At 41.4% G+C, this 18,509-nt stretch overlaps 1 protein-coding gene and 1 long non-coding RNA gene across 3 annotated transcripts in view; one reads left to right on the top strand and one right to left on the bottom strand.

The window, feature by feature from the left end:
• Nucleotides 1-280: 280 nt before the first annotated feature.
• Nucleotides 281-18,503, bottom strand: LOC135186201 (uncharacterized). 2 transcript variants are annotated; one of them, XR_010306756.1, is made up of 4 exons: nucleotides 18,223-18,503; nucleotides 17,339-17,433; nucleotides 4,388-4,496; nucleotides 281-476 (listed from the first exon to the last, which is right to left on the bottom strand). It is a non-coding gene; the product is annotated as an uncharacterized LOC135186201 (long non-coding RNA). The 2 variants fall into 2 exon arrangements; XR_010306757.1 differs by lacking the exons at nucleotides 281-476; nucleotides 4,388-4,496 and adding an exon at nucleotides 14,213-14,252.
• Nucleotides 8,526-18,509, top strand: part of AMPD3 (adenosine monophosphate deaminase 3) — a 36,708-nt gene continuing 26,724 nt past the window's right edge. The window contains exon 1 of the mRNA XM_064163733.1: nucleotides 8,526-8,614. Coding sequence (XP_064019803.1) covers nucleotides 8,581-8,614 — 34 coding nt within the window. The 5' untranslated portion in view covers nucleotides 8,526-8,580. The remainder of the gene's footprint in view (nucleotides 8,615-18,509) is intronic.

Here is an 18,509-nt window from a genome sequence, read left to right on the forward strand (position 1 = left end):
TCCAAGGTGGTTACCTCCTTCTTAGCAACTTACTAAATTCACAGTGCAGTTAATTGCTGGATCATACTAGCAATATAGATATCTTGGCACCATTTCAAAAGCTGGCAAAATGATACCTAAAATAATATAATTCATAAGTATTAGGGGAGTATATTCTGGTAGCTCTTCCAACTTCTGACTGGCAACTGAATAGTTTGGCAAACATCTTTCAGTCCTTCAGACACAGAGAACAAACACAGAATTTGGACAAGAATACATTTCCATTTCTTGGCCATGTAATGATCTTTGCAGGGATAAAAATGCATGAGACATGAAGTTCATCGTAACATTTCCACAACCTGTGTCCAAAAGTGCGGTGGGCTGACCTTGGCTGGCCACCAGGTGCCCGTCAAGCTCATTCTGTGACTTCCTTCCAGCACAGGACAGCAGGGGAGAAGATAAGATGGAAAAGAACTCATGGGCCAGGATGAAGGCAGCTGAATAAAGCAAAAGCAAAGGATATAGGCCAAAGCAAAGGTAAATAAAAAACCTAATTCTCTACTTCCAGTTATATTACTGTTATGTGGGAGCACTGCTAAGCAGCAGATAAAATAATAGTGTGTTGCCAACACCTTTCTAGCTACAAATACAAAGCACAGCACTATAAGGACTGCAGTGGGGAAAATTAACCCCATCCCAGTCAGGTCTAGTAGAGAAAGGTGTGTGAGTTCTCATCCTCTTCAAAATTTCAGAGGCAATGTTCGACATATAACCTTTTTTTTTATTATCTCTATTAATTTGCTGCAGACAAGAGATTGGCAGTTACCACAATAAACACTAGTATTTTCCATTGAGGTTTGGTATTTGCCCCCTCTCATACGTGAAGATTTGACTCACATAGACAGATTTAACTGGTGGTGCCCTTAATCTCCCTATCTTTATGACTGCTCTTTGCTTCCTCAGAGAAATCGGTAATGCATCTGGCCATTTCTGAACTGCTCCACTATAAAATCAGGACTGATTCTGCTTATGCCATAAAATGTGGTGATTTGGGAGCGTTTTTGCAGTACATGTAAGATTAAGCTCAACACAGAAATAAAGAGGACATTTTACACTCACATCTCATGTAGTGCCATGAGGGTAGATAATGGAGAGATAATTAATTGACAAACCATCAAGCAGTCAAAGAATTGGTTGGTTATTAACAGCCATTGCATGATTAATAAGGCAGTTTAGGCACTAGAACCCACATCTGCCATTGTCCATCCTCAAGTCCTAAACAGAAGAGTTATCTTACTGTTAATTTACATAATAAATGAAGTTCTGGATCTCTCTTTAATCAAAATTTAGAACCACATAATTTAGCTGGATATATGCAGAGAACTGGGGGTCTGATTGGTCCCACATTCATATTGGGAAGTACATAACATATTATAAAGCACCTGCTGATTGTTTCAAGATTAGGTGATCATAGAATCAGAATCACAAAATGGTTTAGGTTGGAAGGGACCTCGAAGATCATCTACTTCCAACCTCTCACCACAGGCTGGGACATCTCCCACTAGAACAGGTTGCTCAAGGCCTCATCCAACCTAGTTGTGAACACGTTGAGGGAGGGAGCATCCACAACCTCCCTGGGCAACCTGTGCCAGTGTCTCACCACCCTCACTGTAAAGAACACTTTCCTAACATCTAGTTTAAGTCTCCCCTCTTTCAGTTTACACCCATTACTCCTCATCCTGTCACTACAAGACCTTGTAAATAGCCCCTCCCCAGCCTTCCTGTAGGCCCCCTTCAGATACTGAAGGTCTCCTCGAAGGCTTCTCTTCTCCAGGCAGAAGAGCCCCAATTCTAGCAGCCTCTCCTCATAGCAGGGGTACTCCAGCCCTCTGATCATCTTCGTGGCCTCCTCTGGACTTGCTCTAACAGTTTGATGTCCTTCCTGTGTTGAGGGCTTCAGAACTACACTCTACTCGAGGTGGGGTCCCACAAGAGAAGAATAAAGGGGCAGCATCCCCTCCCTTGCCCTATCAGCCACATTGCTCTTGACACAGCCCAGGACACAGTTGCTGTCTGGGCTGCACTCACACTGCTGGCTCATGTCGAGCTTTCATCAACCCAGACCTCCAGGTCCTTTTCCTCAGGGCTGCTCTCTAGCCATTTGCCACCCAGCCTGTATTTGTGCTTGGGATTGCACTGACCCAGGTGCAGGACCTTACACTTGGCCTTGTTGAATGTCATGAGATTGGCCTAGGCCCAACTCTCCAGCCTGTCCAGGTCTCTCTGGATGGATCCCTGCCCTCTAGCAAGTTGACTGTGCCACACAGCTTGGTGTCGTCTGCAAATTTGCTGAGGGTGCACTTGATTCCTCTGTCCATATTGCTCACAAAGATGTTAAACACCACTGGTTCCAGCACTGACCCCTGAGTGATGCCACTTGTTACTGGTCTCCAGGTGGATGTTGTGCCCTTGATCACCACTCTCTGCATGCAACCATCCAGCCAATTCTGTATCCAGCAGTGCTCCACCCATCAAGTCCATGTTTTTTCCAGTTTGGTGACCAGGATGTCATGTGGGACAGTCAAATGCCTTACTCAGGTCCAGGTAGATGACGTCAGTTGCCCTTCCCTTGTCCACTCTTGCTGTGACTTCATCATGAAAAGCCACTAAATTTGTCAGGCATGACTCCTCTATGATCTGTGTTAGATATTACTGTCCTGCTCCAGCAGGGGAGTTGGACTTGATCTCTTTGGGTCCCTTCCAACCCCTAACATCCTATGATCCTATTTGCCTTTGGTGAAGCCATCGCTGGTTCCCACCAATCACCTCTGCTTTGTTTTCGTTTTTCCTTAACAGAGCCTTCAGAAGGATCTGCTCTGTGATCTTGCCAAGCACAGAGGTGAGACTGACTGGTCTGACTGGTCTGTAATTCCCGAGGTCATGCTTTTTTCCCTTCTTGAAGATGGGTGTTATGTTTGCCCTTTTCCAGTCAGCAGGAACTTCACCAGTCTGCCATGACCTTTCAAATATGATGGACAGTGGTTTAGCAAATTCATCTGCCAATTCTCTCAGGCCCCATGGGTGAATCTCATCAGGCCCCATGATGTGTGCTCGATTAACATTCCAAATTAACAAAAGCCCAGTAAATTTCCTGCTAGCTATGTAAGAATAACTTTAAAACATTTAATAAAAGAAATTACTTTCCATCAAAGAAACTGGGCCAGTTCTAAGTGCCTATATATGCTGTCCAGCTAAAAATATTTTATCTTAGAAATCACAAAACTTATCTCTTACATTTTGGAATTCATCATTATTTCCTCAGCAAAGCATGTCCTTCCCAATAATTCCATAGTAATTAAGTATGCTACTAATTTTCATAATAAAAAAGTACATATTTGGACCTAGACTATAATTACATTGTGTTCTTTAGCATTTTGTTAAAGATGGGCTATTTTATAAGTTTGCATTGTTCGTGAGATTAAGTTAGCTTAATTTGTCCACCACATATAAAAGTATCCTTTTTTCCTTTTCTATTCAGATGTTGAAGTCATGGTAATTAATCTTCCACTGATTACATTCAAAGGAGGCTTTACTCACATCTGCAGTCATAGACAATAAAAATGACTGTAGCCATTTTCAATTACATTCCACACGGTCTGGCCCAACCCAGCCATGGGACTTATACTTTCAGCAGCAGGAATGGCTGAATTAAATCCACTCCTTCAGTAGGCTGAAACTGAAGACTAATCCTTTCAAAGATAAAACAAGAAGCAGCTCTTACATGCACCCATCTGTAGGTGAAGTAGAGAACACTACCTCCATGAAGCACTTCCTGGTCCAAGGACTCTGAACTCCAAGAGAGGAAATGCATGTGAGTAAGCTATCTTTTGAAAGCTTTTACAAGCAATCTGGGGGAATTCAGGTAAGTGAGAAGCACCTATAAATTAATGTACCTTTTTGTGACAGCAAATAAGCAGCAATGACTCAACATGTAGCCCTATCTCCAAATCTCTAGATGTTTCTGGGTTCCCCACATCTCCAAATTCCTGTCAGTATCTGTTACAAATTATGTAAAATTAATAATCTTTATTAATTTTGATATCCAGGCAAAGATTGTTAATAACTATGAAAACTGTTTACTAACATTAAATCTCACCAGAAAACTTATTTGCAAGGTTCAAAACACGTGGTTTGGATACTTACACACACAGGGAAGAGGCAAAACTAGAACACTTTAAGAAGTAATGAGCAAATGCAAACATTATACTGGAACAGAAGGTTCTTGCAGTCAATGTACCGCTTGCAGTTAATTATACTGCCTTATCCACTAGATGGACTCAGGAAGCTCCTTTCTGCTTATGGTAGAAGGCAATTAGTGAATTACAAGAGGCTTTAAGTATTTACTCACAAAAACTATCTCCCAACTCATGGGGCAAGCTACAGCTTCAGACTTGCAGAGGGTTCTGTCAATGTCTTGTGAGCTTCTGAGGCTTCTGATGTTTTCCAGGCTTCAGAGGCTGCTGGGGAAAGAAGGCAGATGATCTCTGACCTTATCCTGGTTCCTCTTGACAATCTATGTGTCCCTTCCAGAGCTCCTTGTCTTGGCAGATGTAGGTAGGATGTCTTGCAATGTGCAGTCTTAGCACAATGTCATGCTGGCTATGCAGGCCTATCACATGGAGGTGTTTAAAGCCTGTTCCTAGCAATCTCAAAGCATGCAGTTTCCAGGCAATTCAGCAGAGCTAGTTATAGCTTAGCATAATGCTGCAGAAGGCAATGGCAGAATCACTGCCAGAGACAGAGAGCAATGGCAGAGAGCAGTGGCAGCAGCAGGCAGCAGCAGGCTCAAATACAACAGCAGAGCATGCTGTGTTACCTGCTCATCTCTTTTTATCAGTACAGCCCAAGACTAATGGGCCTTTGGACACAGAATAGCCAATCAGAATGGCAATTAGCCAAGCCTGACCATCTTAGGTGAAGCTATAGGCTTGCTTTACCCAAATTTGGGAAAACATAGGCCTTGCATGAGGCAGGCACAAGGAAGTGTGTGTCCCTTGTTTGCCACAGGATGTAAACAGGAGCAAAACACGTCTGAGCAAGCCAGAGTCCTTAGACTCAGTGGCTCCAGGTTCTTTGTCCTCTTTCCCGCACTTGCTTCTTCCCAAAACAGAGAGAGGAAGAGCAGAAAAACATGTTTGGGCAAGCCAGTACAAGTTCAGGCCTATTCTGGCCATGACAGTATCAACTTAGAAATGCCTCCCACTAAGCAATGTTACGTGCTCCAGAATATTTATCCAGGTCAACATTTTCCATGCTGAATGGAGCTTGCAAACTCCCTATATCACAGCGATAACTACATCCACTTAGGACCATGAGTTGGATACACCTCACACATTTCAGTATTGTCTTCTGCATCAGATACATCCCTCCTGAACTGCAAGAGCAAAAGGCTAAATTGAGTCAATTTTAATGTGGAATTATCCTTCTAATCTAACTTCAAAAGGTCATATCAAATAAAAAAGTCAAAGATATAAAGGTGCTGTGTAATATTGTAAGTTTACTTCCCTCCTCGAAACAGAATTTCAACCGGAATGAATTGCATAAAAACCCTGGATTTAGCTCAAGTTCTCTTTTCTGTAGATTTCTAGCTTTGAATTGGATACTTCATGATGTTTTCCAGTGAGTACGAATATGCAAGGTGACAAGTAAGAGCTACTGAAGATACTTCAAGAAGATCATTGAGATGGTGGGTAAATATTGAGTTGAACAGAAGAACTTTTTGTGAGGTGGTAGGCTGAGGAGGAAATGTTTCCCAGAAGACTGAATACTTCCTTTCCTGGGATTTCTAAAAGTAATCTCAGTGCAGGACATTAGACTGGCTGGGTCTCAGCACTTGCACACTTGTTAAAGTTCTAGCATATTCTGTTACAAATAGCATCAAATGCTATTTGCTTTCTTAGTTTTCAGCTAATTCATTTTAAGTTAAGGTAAATAAAATGTTCCATGTTGTTTGGTTTATTTTGTCATAGTTATGTAATTGATTGGTTTGCTAAAATGGTGAAGTTCAGGTATCAGTGAGATGTGGACTGCATTACTTCATAATAGAGGGGTATTGTTCACCATCTCATGATATGGTTTGTGATATGAAAGAAAAAGGGGGGGGGGCGGATAAAATGACCCAAGAGGATAGAAACCAGTGTGAAACCCTTAGGTAGGGCCTTCCCCAAGTGATTTTGCAGGGCAAACAGAGAAAAAACTAGCAGTATATAAAACTCTTCAAATCTTGCAGATCCATACAGACCTGGGAGCATAGTTCTGTGTACAATTCCTGTACCCGTGCACAGCACAGGCCCCTTGACCTGATTTGAGGAAATGTGCATCTGAGATGTGATTTGTTCAGTGAATAACGACTGAGACACTGTTTTTGAGAGAGATTTTCCCTATACTGAGGATACTACAGGAGAACCTCAGCTGCACTGTTTGTGCAGGGCTGGTGGTGGCTGCACTATGCTTCCACAGAACTGGTTAGTGGAAGGGATCACTGCTTCTGTTGGGCAAAAGAATCAACAGACATCCAAGTCCTCTGTTCTACCTGCTCTGAGACCATGTACTTGCTTCACCATTCCTTTCAAATCATTATTTTTCTCCTCAGGGACTGAATTATGGCACCCTGCCTGTGTCCTTGTTAAGATCTCAGCTAGAAAAATGCTTTTGCTTAAGAAAATAACATCATGGGAAAGGCCATGGCAACGCAAACACTTGTTTTGCCAGAACACATTTATACTGGATGGGTGGGTAGTTCAGATGGCCATGAACACTTAATAAAGCTCATTTTTCTAGTAATTCCCCAAGGCACTTTCTTTAAAAAAAAACTATTACAGAGAGACAGACATTTCAATGGAAATTGCCAGACTTAAACAAATGTGATTACCTTCTTTTCATATTTTTTTTCTTGTCACCTTAGCAATCTAGGGAAGGCAATTTTTAGTCTGAATAAATTGGATCATATTATGCCTTTTCAAGCCTTCAGTCTTTTCTGAGTTTTATTTTTGCATCCAACAGCCTGTAACACATTTACATTCCTACATTCTTGCCTCTGTTTTGTTGGGTACACAGTATTCCTTTTTTTCCCCTTTTTTTCCCCTCTCCCTTTGGTAATATAATCATTCTGCATTTTTCCAGATTTGGACAAACAGAAATGTTTTCGGTCTTCAGTTAGTGTTTAAACAACAAAAAATGCTCCTCTGGCCTTCAGGCATGAATTTAAGACATTAAACTGAATGCAGAAAGAAGCAGTATGAAATCTTGGATGAGGAAGTCAAAGCTCTCTAAGAAATAGCACAGATTCAGAGACTTTAATGCCAGGATGAACCAACAGATCTCTTTGACTCCTGTTTGACAAGGCCATTACATTTTACTCATGTATTAATACATACATAAAACTAGACCTAAACATTAGAAAACAGGCAAAAGCTTCCATTAATTAGATAACATTCCCTCATTTATCACAACAATGATTAACTGCATTTTTAAAATTATGGTAACCTTTTACCAGTTCCTGAATTATAAAAAATAAAATAAATAATACTTCTATAAAATCACTTCAGCTGCTGTGCAAAACCTGTCCATGAACTGTGTAAGAAACTGACAGCCTAGGGGCACAGCACTACAGGCAGTACCTCAGAGCAGGTCCTATAGAGATTCTCCCCTGGCTGGCTCTTGATACAGAGCATGGGTCCTTGTTTCACCTGTTCAACACCTCCTGACATATGTATGGAAATAACACACTTTTCCCTCAGTCTGCTAGAGAGACAGAAGTGTTTGCCACAGGGAGGGAAACAAACAGCAAATTGCTTTGTACTGTTCAAAACAGAAAAACCTGCTCTATAAAAGATGCTCAGACTGAAATGCTGCAGAGTTGAGCTTTGACATTTTGTGAGGAAATGAAGCAAGTAATGAAAAGAACAAACATGGGCATGAAATGGAGCAAATATTGTCTTGCCATTGGGACCTAAGTGAGGGAAGTGCAGAAATGGCCAAATTCCTTTTTTAATGACTGCTCATCTAAATTTAGGACTGTATGATACACTTAATATACAGCAACATGCATGCAGATAGCAGTGTGGTATTGGCATTAAGGAGATAGACTCTCCTTTCATAGTGGTAGCTGACTGAAGCTTACTTCCATGATAGTTTCTTAGTTGAGGAAACACTCCCATCTCAGCTTTTACTGTTATTTCTGTACTTTGAATATCTTGGCAGTTTTCCTTTTGTTGCTATTCATTCCCTTTCAGTTATCTTTTCTGTCTTTTTCTCCTTTCCCTTAGAGTTTCCTTCTCTGTAGTAATTCCTTTCTTCTCATGCTGTACAGGGTTAACCCTCTAGAGGGAGTAACCTTGAACCTGACCCTAGGTGGTCTTGGTCCCTCCCCAGGGGTGGGTCTGAACACTACCAGGTGATGGTTGGCCCACTCCCTCTTCCTGTCTAAATATCCATAAAAGCAGGGGGACTTGCTATTTCTCTCTCTTTCTTTGCATTCCCTGCCTACCAGCATCACCATCCTGTTCTCCTCCTCTTTGTTTTACCACGTGGCCATCACTCATGAGGTGGACAAAGACATCACCATCAAAATCAGGTTGTATCTACACATTTTTTATTTGTTTTTTTCCCTTCCCTATACCTTTGTAAGTTCCCTACCTCAGATACCTTTTTAATTTATTGTTAACCTTTTTCTTTTTGATTTCCAAATCAAGTGAGATTTATTTATTTGTGGGTGCTTACCTTTTCCTCTCTGTACATCTAATCCCTTTCTTTTGGGAAAGAAGGGGGAAGAGGGAAGTGCACTCTATAAATTGTTATTTGGTTCTATCAAATTTATTTGAGTCTCTGGGAATTTAAATTAGAACTGAGACACATGCTTAAGTTTAATTGTCTCCAGCCAAAAAGCTTTCCTAAGCATTCCAAGTCATGCCCTTAGATTTGAAAGTTCAGTGTTTGGAGACAACTACCCATTCAGAATATTATTCGAAGTTGAATTTGCAGACTGCTGAAGAAGATACTGCAGAAATTTGTAGGGAATTCATGTTTAGAATATTGACATGGACTTTGTTCTCTCCAGGGAAAGTGATGGGTGTAACCACTATAGCTTAAGCTATTCCATAATAGTTACTCTTAAGTAACTAGTTGCATCTTTTAGGACCGATCAGAAATAGCTTATGCCATGAAAGCTGTATCAGTCAGTCTCCTTGTGCAGACAAAAGCCTTTGAAAACAGGATGGCTTGGCATATGATCTACTTTAATGTAAACTTCAGTTGGGGAGAAATTTGATGTACCAGCAGTTTGTGCAGTACATCAGCTGGGGAAAACGGAGACACTCCACAGGCTCAGAGAGGTCTTACTGTCTTTTTTTCTATGAACCACACTGTTGGCCCTTCTCTGCCCCTAGTTGTTGTGTTATGATCTTTCTGGACTCCAGCTCTTTTTTCTAATGATTAAATGATACTAACTTCTTTTGAGGTCATAGTGCTAATATGATAGTCCCTTTGAAGGGATTTGGTAAATGGAATACATCAGTAATGCACTGTGCCATTACAAGAACCTTCATTTTGGGTTTTGGCAATATTTTCACTGAAGAAACTTTGGTTTAAAGAACTCTTAAAAGAATACCAGGGAGAAGAACCACCAATAATAAGCAAAACAGGTTTATAAAGCACAAGATTCATTGTCCTTTCTTGAGCAGAGTGGGTAGTTACTAGAAGGAATACAGCCAAGCAATTCCTTTAAGGACAAGATTTTTATTACACAGTCCCTGCTGCCTAAGATGGTAATCCAAAATAACTAATAACTAACTCAATTGTGCCTCAGTTTGAGATTCTCTGTACTACCACAACTGATTTGTAGTGGTAACAGCTGGCAATGTGGGATTCAACTCCTGAGAATTATTGACTTCAGGCACCTATGTGGAGATTAAAATAAACTATATTTTTTACTGTACTTACCTCTTTTCACAGACTATAAAAAAATTACAACACTAGTGTAGATTTAGGCAACTTTCACACATCTAGAACTGGGTCAGATAAATTCCCATGACCCAACTTGTCCTCCCTTTGAGTTACACGAACATTAGAGTGCTAATTAGAATTTAAAGGATCACTGTATGCTGCCTAAGAAAGCTATACTATTAGATCACACTTGAATAGAAGGGAAAAGGTGTGGGGGAAGACAGAGAGAGACTGAGTGTCCAGTTTTGGGCTCCTCAATTCAAGAGAGATGTTGAGATGCTGGAACGTGTCCAGAGAAGGGTGATGAGGCTGGTGAAGGGCCTGGAACGCAAGCCCTGTGAGAAGAGGCTGAGGGTGTTTAGCCTGGAGAAGAGGAGGCTCAAGAGTGACCTCATTGCTGTCTCCAACTACCTGAAAGAAGGCTGTAGCCAGGTGGGGGTTGGTCTCCTCCCAGGCAACCAGCAACAGAACAAGGGGACACAGTCTTAAGTTGTGCTGGGGGAGGTATTGGCTGGATATTAGGAGGAAGTTCTTCCCAGAGAGTGTGATTTGCCATGGGAATGGGCTGCCCAGGGAAGTGGTAGAGTTGCTGTCCCTGGAGGTCTTTGAGAAAAGACTGGATGAGGCACTTAGTGCCATGGTCTAGTTGATTGGCTAGGGCTGGGGGATAGGTTGGACTGGATGATCTTGGAGGTCTCTTCCAACCTGGCTGATTCTATGAATCTGTGATGCTGGAGTTCCTCCCTGATTGCTGAGCTGTCGCTCAGGTCGTATTCCCTCGCACGAAGCCCGCGGTACACACCAGACTGTACGTTCGCGGTTCGAACACTGGGTGGCTCTGCCGGCTTTTCTATGGACAGCATTTCCCAGGCCTGCACGAGTTTGGAAGAGTAGATACAACTCAGAGATGTGCTCCACTGACAGCAACCATGGGTTACGTTATTTTTTCTAGAAGAGCTTCTATTGTGACTGAGCACAAGGAAATATAGAAACTAAAGTTAATAACGAAAAAAATAACTGTATTCAACCTTTGAGCAACTTGGAACTGATATTCTGATTTAATTATCTACATATTTAAGTTTTAGATTTATTTTTCTGCTTTGTAAATGAAAGGTTGTCAAAATTCAGAAACTAACTGTGAGGGAATCCAGGCAGTAAGTTCAACAGATTTTTTTTTCCTGCTTTTATCTACATCTAAGCAGGCTGCTCTGTCCCTACTCTGCTTATGCCCGATGGATCATACAGGAGATGGCAGGTATAAACCATTCAAACAGACAACTAATCTAGCAGGTCACCTTTCATGTCATACTTTGTCTTATCTGCCCCAGTTTCTATTGTCTACCTGAGTCTCAAAGAGATTTGTCCACGTTTGAGCTACTTCCTGTGGTAATTACTACTTTTCAGCTGCATAATCTAGCAAATTCCAACCCCACAGATCCTTTGTCTTTTCATAGTAGCACAGCTTGTCTGAGCATGGCAATCTATGGCTCAACAGCACATTGCCATGACCTATCCAAGCATGAGTTGGAGGATGCTTTTGCAAGGCAAATGTAACCTTACACTTGCTGGAGTATTCACCAGCAAAAGGTGAGAGCTCAAAGAGCTGTGCTATATGTGGTCATACAACATTTAGGTCAAAGCTGGCCCAACAGTCCCCTGGCTCAAAGTGCACAGTGAGGTTACAGAATGATCTCGGTACCATAGGATGTTGTGGACACAAAAACAGACATGGATAAAAAAGGAAATTGATCTTGGAAGACAGTCACAGAGTGATGACAGCAAGTTAGGACAGTCCAGATTCCATCTTCAGTTCATACAGATTATAAAACAATACAGGAAAGGCATTATAGGAAAAGGATTATTCTGTCTTTAACACCATCTAACTGTCTGTTACTGTTTCTGTCCATATGGGATGTCCTTATAGGACTGGCTGAGCTTTATGAACAGATAAAAAAGGAAAGGGTTTTGAAGATGTAGTCAAAAGTATGTAAGCAGAGAACCAGAGTGAGATCAGTAACAGAGCACTCCTGAGCAATCCTTCAAGGTATACATGAAATTCAAGGCCTTTCCAGGGAGAAAAAAGGCTGAAAGGGAGAAAACCAGCTTAAAAACAAGCAAAGCCTAGTAAATTACACACACTCCCCAACTTATCAGGGGTGTTAAATAAAAAAGGAAAGGTATGCAACAGTTGCAGTATGAAAAATTAGTGTAGAGGGGAGTGAGGCATCAAGCATAGAAGTCCCAACAGCATCTAGTACTATGCGAAAATATCCAAAATGTACACCACCTGATGATGTTCCACCTGCACATGAGGACAAGGGAATGAAACAGGCCCCGCCGACTACAGGATCTCCTAACATCAGCTAGAAACAGACTACTTAACTACGAGGCTCTTTTGTCTCGTCCCGAGGGCACCGAAGTGGCTTGGAAATCTATCTTTTCACAGACATTGGAATAAGGTCCTCTGATGGTGGCAACAAGTGAAATACAAAGTCTAAGATCTGCAGGATTTTATTTCCCTTTGTCCATATTGGATTAAGTTCACTCTGCAATAACTATGAAACAGCAGTCCTTTTTAGGCTGCCAGAACAGGGCACAAATATGACTTAGGCACGTGTGCTGTTTATTGAATAGAAGGAAAACTTCTTCGAGGCTAAGAGATTAGAGTTTCGCCAAACTGCCTGAGCAAACAGGTCACCAAGTGACTTCGGAACCAGAGGCTACAGCTCAAACACCAACACTGCTCGTCCCTCGTCTTAATGTATACACACTAATGGCCCAGACAAAGACGTCTCTGACAGGAACGCACGCTTATGTAAGGTGAAATCTGCATCCCTTGCGTAACTGCTGTTTACATAACGCCGGCCGCCTCCAGCGCTTTCCCGCAGCGGCCCCGTGCCCGCCGGTGCAGCCGCGGCCCTAGCCCCGGCCACAGCCCCGCCCGGGCGGGAGCGGAGTGTGGAGCGCTGCCGGTCAGTGCCAGGGGAACGGGCAGCGCGGCCCTCCTGCCAGCCGCGGGGCTTCCCACACACAAGTGCTGCGAGCTGTCAGCAGCTGTGCTTCCCGTACTGGCCAGTTTGGATGAGCTCTAGGGAGAGAAGGCAACGGCTTCCTCTGCCGTTTGCGCATCAGCACAGGCCTGCCTATAGCATTTCTGACTTGGACATGTTGATACAAATAATCATGCAATGCCCCCCGGTGAAACTCCAAGTTTCAGAGTGAAATAAGCACATTTTGGGGTGGTTTTCTGGCAAAGCATGTATCAGTGCGGAAGTGATACAAAGTAAGTCTGTTTGGGTTGCAAATGGCCACCAGAAAGCCTCGTTTACAGGTGAGCCCCTGGCTTTGGAGGTTGCAGTTTCACACCTGTAAAAGCAGAGGCTTGGAAAGTAGAGCTGTAAACTAAAAAGAACATGGGAGACATTCTGGGAACAGGGAAGACTTAAGCTCAGCAACACCCAGCCTTGAGTTTATTTAAGGCTATGTAGTGTTTGTGTAAGGTTATGTCTAAACCATATCTTTAATGTTTCAGTTTCTGGGCAGTTATGTGCTCCACCTGCATCACACAGATAGCTGTTATTTGGAAAAGAAACTTCTGACTTGAGGGCCAAATAATCCAGATGCAAACCTTTGTCACAGATCATGGTGAAAACCTTAATGGTTATCTAAAAGCAATACAGGTGTGGAAATTAGTATTAATTAATGGAACTATTTGCATTTCCATCACAAATGTAACATAGAGACCAATTCTCAAGCTACAGTTTAGATTCCAGTACTGATTTTTGCTGAAATCAAACTATTTAGAATATGGTTTACTTTAGGGTTTCCAAAAGAGACCACGGAGTTCCCCCTTGTGAGCAGTAATTACATTGTTTCATCAGTTATCATGCACTAGCACTAATTTATTAACTGTTGCTTGCTGAATATTTTATTTTATGTGCATTCTGAGCAAACAGAACTCCTCTTAAAACAAAGATGAGTAAATCAGCATTGCACATCTGAGTGGTGATTAAGTATTTCATCTGCGTATCACGTAATGGATGTGAAATGGAACTTCCAGAAAATTCTCAGTTTTGTAGATCTGATTAAAGAGTTTTCAGCTTGTACACAGGTTTGTCTAATACAGCCAGATCGCTCCTTTGTAGAACAGCTCCAGCATTTCAGATGTATAATGTCAGAGCAAGGCAGCCTCCCATTAGGAGTAAATACTTGCAAAGTCTAAGCTAAATAGGTTTGAGATAAACTGGTTTTAGAATGGCATTTTAACATAGCTGTTACGACAAAGCAAGGCAGTTAGTAGATGCCAGCAAAGAATTTGCCAACTGGCTGAAAAGAAAGCTTTCCAAATACCCAAAAGCGAGCTTGAAATTCCAAACACAACAAAATGTCCCATCTTGCTTGTAAACCTTTATGGTACAATAAAATCTTGCAGTATATTCCATTTATAAACCCATGGAAAACTTCTGTTATTTCAGCCTCAGATTATTAGGGGACACTTTTCTAGGGTTTTTTATTAGCTCAGTGACTGAACAGTCACGTCCTTCTATAATTTCTATAATTCTCACTTCCACTCAGTTTTTAAATAATAAGATTTATATTTGCATACTATATTTGTTTATTTTATAATAATATACTACTGTACAATTATACTTGCAGAAAAGTCATTTGATTCAAGAAAACAAGAAACTGTACTCCAGACCTACTGGAGTGGCAAGTCATTTTCAAAACATTTTGCATTAGTTCTACCTTGCATGTACATATTCCAAATGCCACAACTATTCAAGATGGAGCTTATAAAATATTTGCCTAACTGGAGTTTCCCCTCCTTGTTGTCTCTCTCTCATGCTTTCTGGAATGGCTTTGAGCAGTCTCCAAAACATAAGAAAATTTGCTGCTTATATCTAGAGTAGGAACCAGATTTTGCTACTGACAAATTCTAGTTTAACCCAACACTGAGAACAACCCAATCGTCTCTGTCAAGCGTTAAAATACAGGACTGAATATTCATATGGCCAGTTTTTCCTAAAAGCTTTTTTTATAGGCTGGATATTAGGAAGAAGTTCTTCACAGAGAGAGTGATTTCCCATTGGAATGGGCTGCCCAGGGAGGTGGTGGAGGCACCGTCCCTGGGGGTCTTCAAGAAAAGACTGGATGAGGCACTTAGTGCCATGGTCTAGTTGATTGGTTAGGGCTGGGTGCTAGGTTGGACTAGATGATCTTGGAGGGCTCTTCCAACCTGGTTGATTCTATGATTCTATGATGGGGTTTGATTTGATGACTTTATAAACCAAACTTATATGGTTTATAAAGTCATTTGCACAATTTCAGTCACTCCATGGAATAGTTTTCTCTGCTCTTGAATTATTGCATTTTAACCTACTGTTTTGTTTAAAATAATAATTATTCCTTCCTACTAGAGAGTATCTGATAATGTGGCTCAATTAGTTTTCACGTTTGGCACAAACCTTCCCTTCAGCTTTAGAAGATCTCTTTATTTAACTGTGGGTTTTTTGATGTTGAAATATCAGTAAGTGAATGCGTGTGTGCCAAGTATATAATTAATTGAAATGACTGGAGATCTGAGAAGTGAGTACTAAGTACAGTATTGCCTGGATGCCACTAATGGGTATGTTATAGACGGAAATATTTCATTTGAGCCATTAGCCGTTTCATTGTTATCAATATCACAGTCAGTAATAAGAATCTGTTTTTAAAATGAACTAAGAATCCATTAGCTTTTAAGGCACTGTACAATTAAAAGCACTACATTATAACAACTGAAATAACTGAAAGTGAGAATGAAAGACCATTTCCTAATTTTGATGAACATAGATTCCAGCTTTAACAGACAAGTTTCTAAAGTTAAATACTAATAACACTTCAAGGTTTTATTTTATCCCATTCTGCAGTAGATGTTGACATACAAGCAAATCTTTATAATGTTTATTGTGTTTCATTTTGCTAAAACAGACTGACTGTGAAAAAGCAATCCAAATACCATGTATACTGGAATAGCCATGAGTTCACTACTATCACCAAAAGAATAATCATGAGTTCACTACTATCACCAAAGAATAATCTCTCAAGGCTTAAAACAAAGGCATAATAGAAATATGGATTTAAAAAAAAATATATAGAATTATAGACTGGTTTGAGTTGGACGTGACCTCCATTGGTCATCTAGTCCACCCTCCTTGCAGTGAGCAGGGACATCATCCCTCACTAGATCAGGTTGCTCAGAGCCTTATCGAGCCTGACCTTGAATGTCTCCAGAAGTGGGGCTCAATTAAACTGGCAGAAAGACTTCTTACCACGTGGCAATTGTTTAACAAGGTGTTGACTGACAGCACTGGGGTGCTCTAAGTCTGGATGCAAAGTGTAATGCTTCATGTTTTGCAGGTGCTGATGTAAACGTGCAGTGCCTAATGTTGGAAATATGAGGTTTCCTTGTTGTCAGCTTACTCTCACTTCCATTTCCAAAGATACATGTGAATAATTCATTATGAAGGTAGAGTTGGGACATGAAAATGGAGCCACTAGTCAAATGCATGTTCTGAACACAGTTTGTAAAATAACTGACCATAGTAACTGCTCCTGCAAAACGTGAGAGAACTTTAAGTGTTTTCTTGTTAAATTATTACCATTACACTATTCCTACAAGCCATCCTGATATTACTACAAATCTTGCAATAGTATTATTAATGCTTAAAATACATTATGATCTCCGTTTGCCTTTGCAAAAGTAAAACTAATTTAAATGGTCATGGTCACCTAGAACAGGTGTCCTACACTCTGATAGATCTCTCTATGTTAAGACATTTTAAAAGTCTCTTGTGTGTGTGAATTCTCTGGCCTTCATAAAGCGTGAACTCGCACCGCAATGTTTTCTTCACTTGGGCATACTGAGCTGTTTCCATGAAAGACAACTGTAGAAACTCAGTTATCTTTGAGGCCGTTATTTTTCCATTGTAGTCGGCAGAAGGCCAGCAACAGCACAAGAGACAACTCTTTAAGGCTCTTGTGTTCCAGTTAGAAGACAGATTAAATCAACTGTGGAGGCAAGTCCCATTTGCCAAGCTGTGAAATCGAAGAAGCCAAGGGATATCTACACACAGCAGGCAGGGCACAATTATGATTAGAGGGCCACTAATGAGCCTGGACCCCCATGAGTACAACAGAGCAAGCAGGTTTGGGCAAGTTCAGACGGATATTTGGGAGGACATGGAGAAGAAGCAAAAGGAATCAAGAACAGACAGATAAGCAATCAATGGGTGCTGCATGGGCAGCAGCAACAGGTGTCTTTTACTCATAGATCATGTGGGCAGGGCAACCATGAGTCAGACTTACAGACACTTACAGTATGTAGTTTCCTAGGGTGGCAGATGGCTTGTCTGGGTGTAGCTTGGCAGCAGCTGATGAAGACATTACTTCAGTTACACAGTTACAGGGTTACTGTGGGAGAAACATGCATACACAGCATAAGGCCTTTTCCCAGACTAAGAAACAATGTCTATTATTATTACTTTAAACCCAGTTATTTTGTATTAATTCAGATGACGTTTTCAATGTTCTGTATTGGTGCATGTCTTATACAACAGCTGTGCCTGTAATTCTTTGCTTTCTCACAAGCACCTGAGGTGATCATGTTGATACTAGCATGAGTTAGAATATCTGGCCTTCTTTGCAAGTCAAACTTTGCATGGTCACCTACTTTGTTTTCACTTCTGTTTCATTACCAGCTGTGTGAAGTAAAGGGATTTCTGAAGCCAAATCTCCCTGAGATTTATGAATGGAGAATTCCTTTGCCTATGAAGTTGGGAGCACAGCCCATTTGCCATCGAACTATGAGTTAATCCCTCACGTTTTGTGGTATCTACTCTTAGCCCACTTGTTTTTACACAAAGGAACTTGTTCTTCAGTCTCCACGTTCCCAGTGCTTTCCTGCACCGTAAAGATACATTTGTATTTAAGTGTCTTCAGAGAAGACTCCAAGTATTATAATACAAATTTAGCATTAATGGTTCTTCAGCTTCAGTACTCAGAATGTATCAAAATAAGGTAAAGTTATTTTCATATATTAAGATCCACATCCCTGCTGACTCATGCTTGTTTTGACCTTCAGTTATTTGTCTTGAGCTCTTTATCAGTCAGCTTTAATGTATTTATTTTTTAATTAAGTATATACAGGCACCTGAACCGTGTTGCTGCACTTGAAGTTGAACACACCGTCAGGGGACTTACTTATGGAGTGTCATGTTTGCACCAGCCGCGGGACGTTCGTGTCGAACCAAACTTTTCCACATTTAAGAGTTTTTTGAGGAAGAGTTTTGAATTAAGCGCTTGAGAAGGCGGCACTCGTTCCGCAGTTGAGGCGGGCCGGAGCCTGGCCGGGCCGCGCTCCGCGGGAAGCTCCCTTCCGCGTCGGACAGCAGGAGTGTGACAGAGCGACTTTGGTCTTCAGCTCCGCAAGGGAAGAAGCCGCAACGGCGAGAGGGAGGAAGGCTTTCCGCGGATCCCCCCGTTCTCGC

This window comes from Pogoniulus pusillus, chromosome 24 (assembly GCF_015220805.1).
Source record: "Pogoniulus pusillus isolate bPogPus1 chromosome 24, bPogPus1.pri, whole genome shotgun sequence".
NCBI classification, from domain to species: Eukaryota; Metazoa; Chordata; class Aves; order Piciformes; family Lybiidae; genus Pogoniulus; species Pogoniulus pusillus.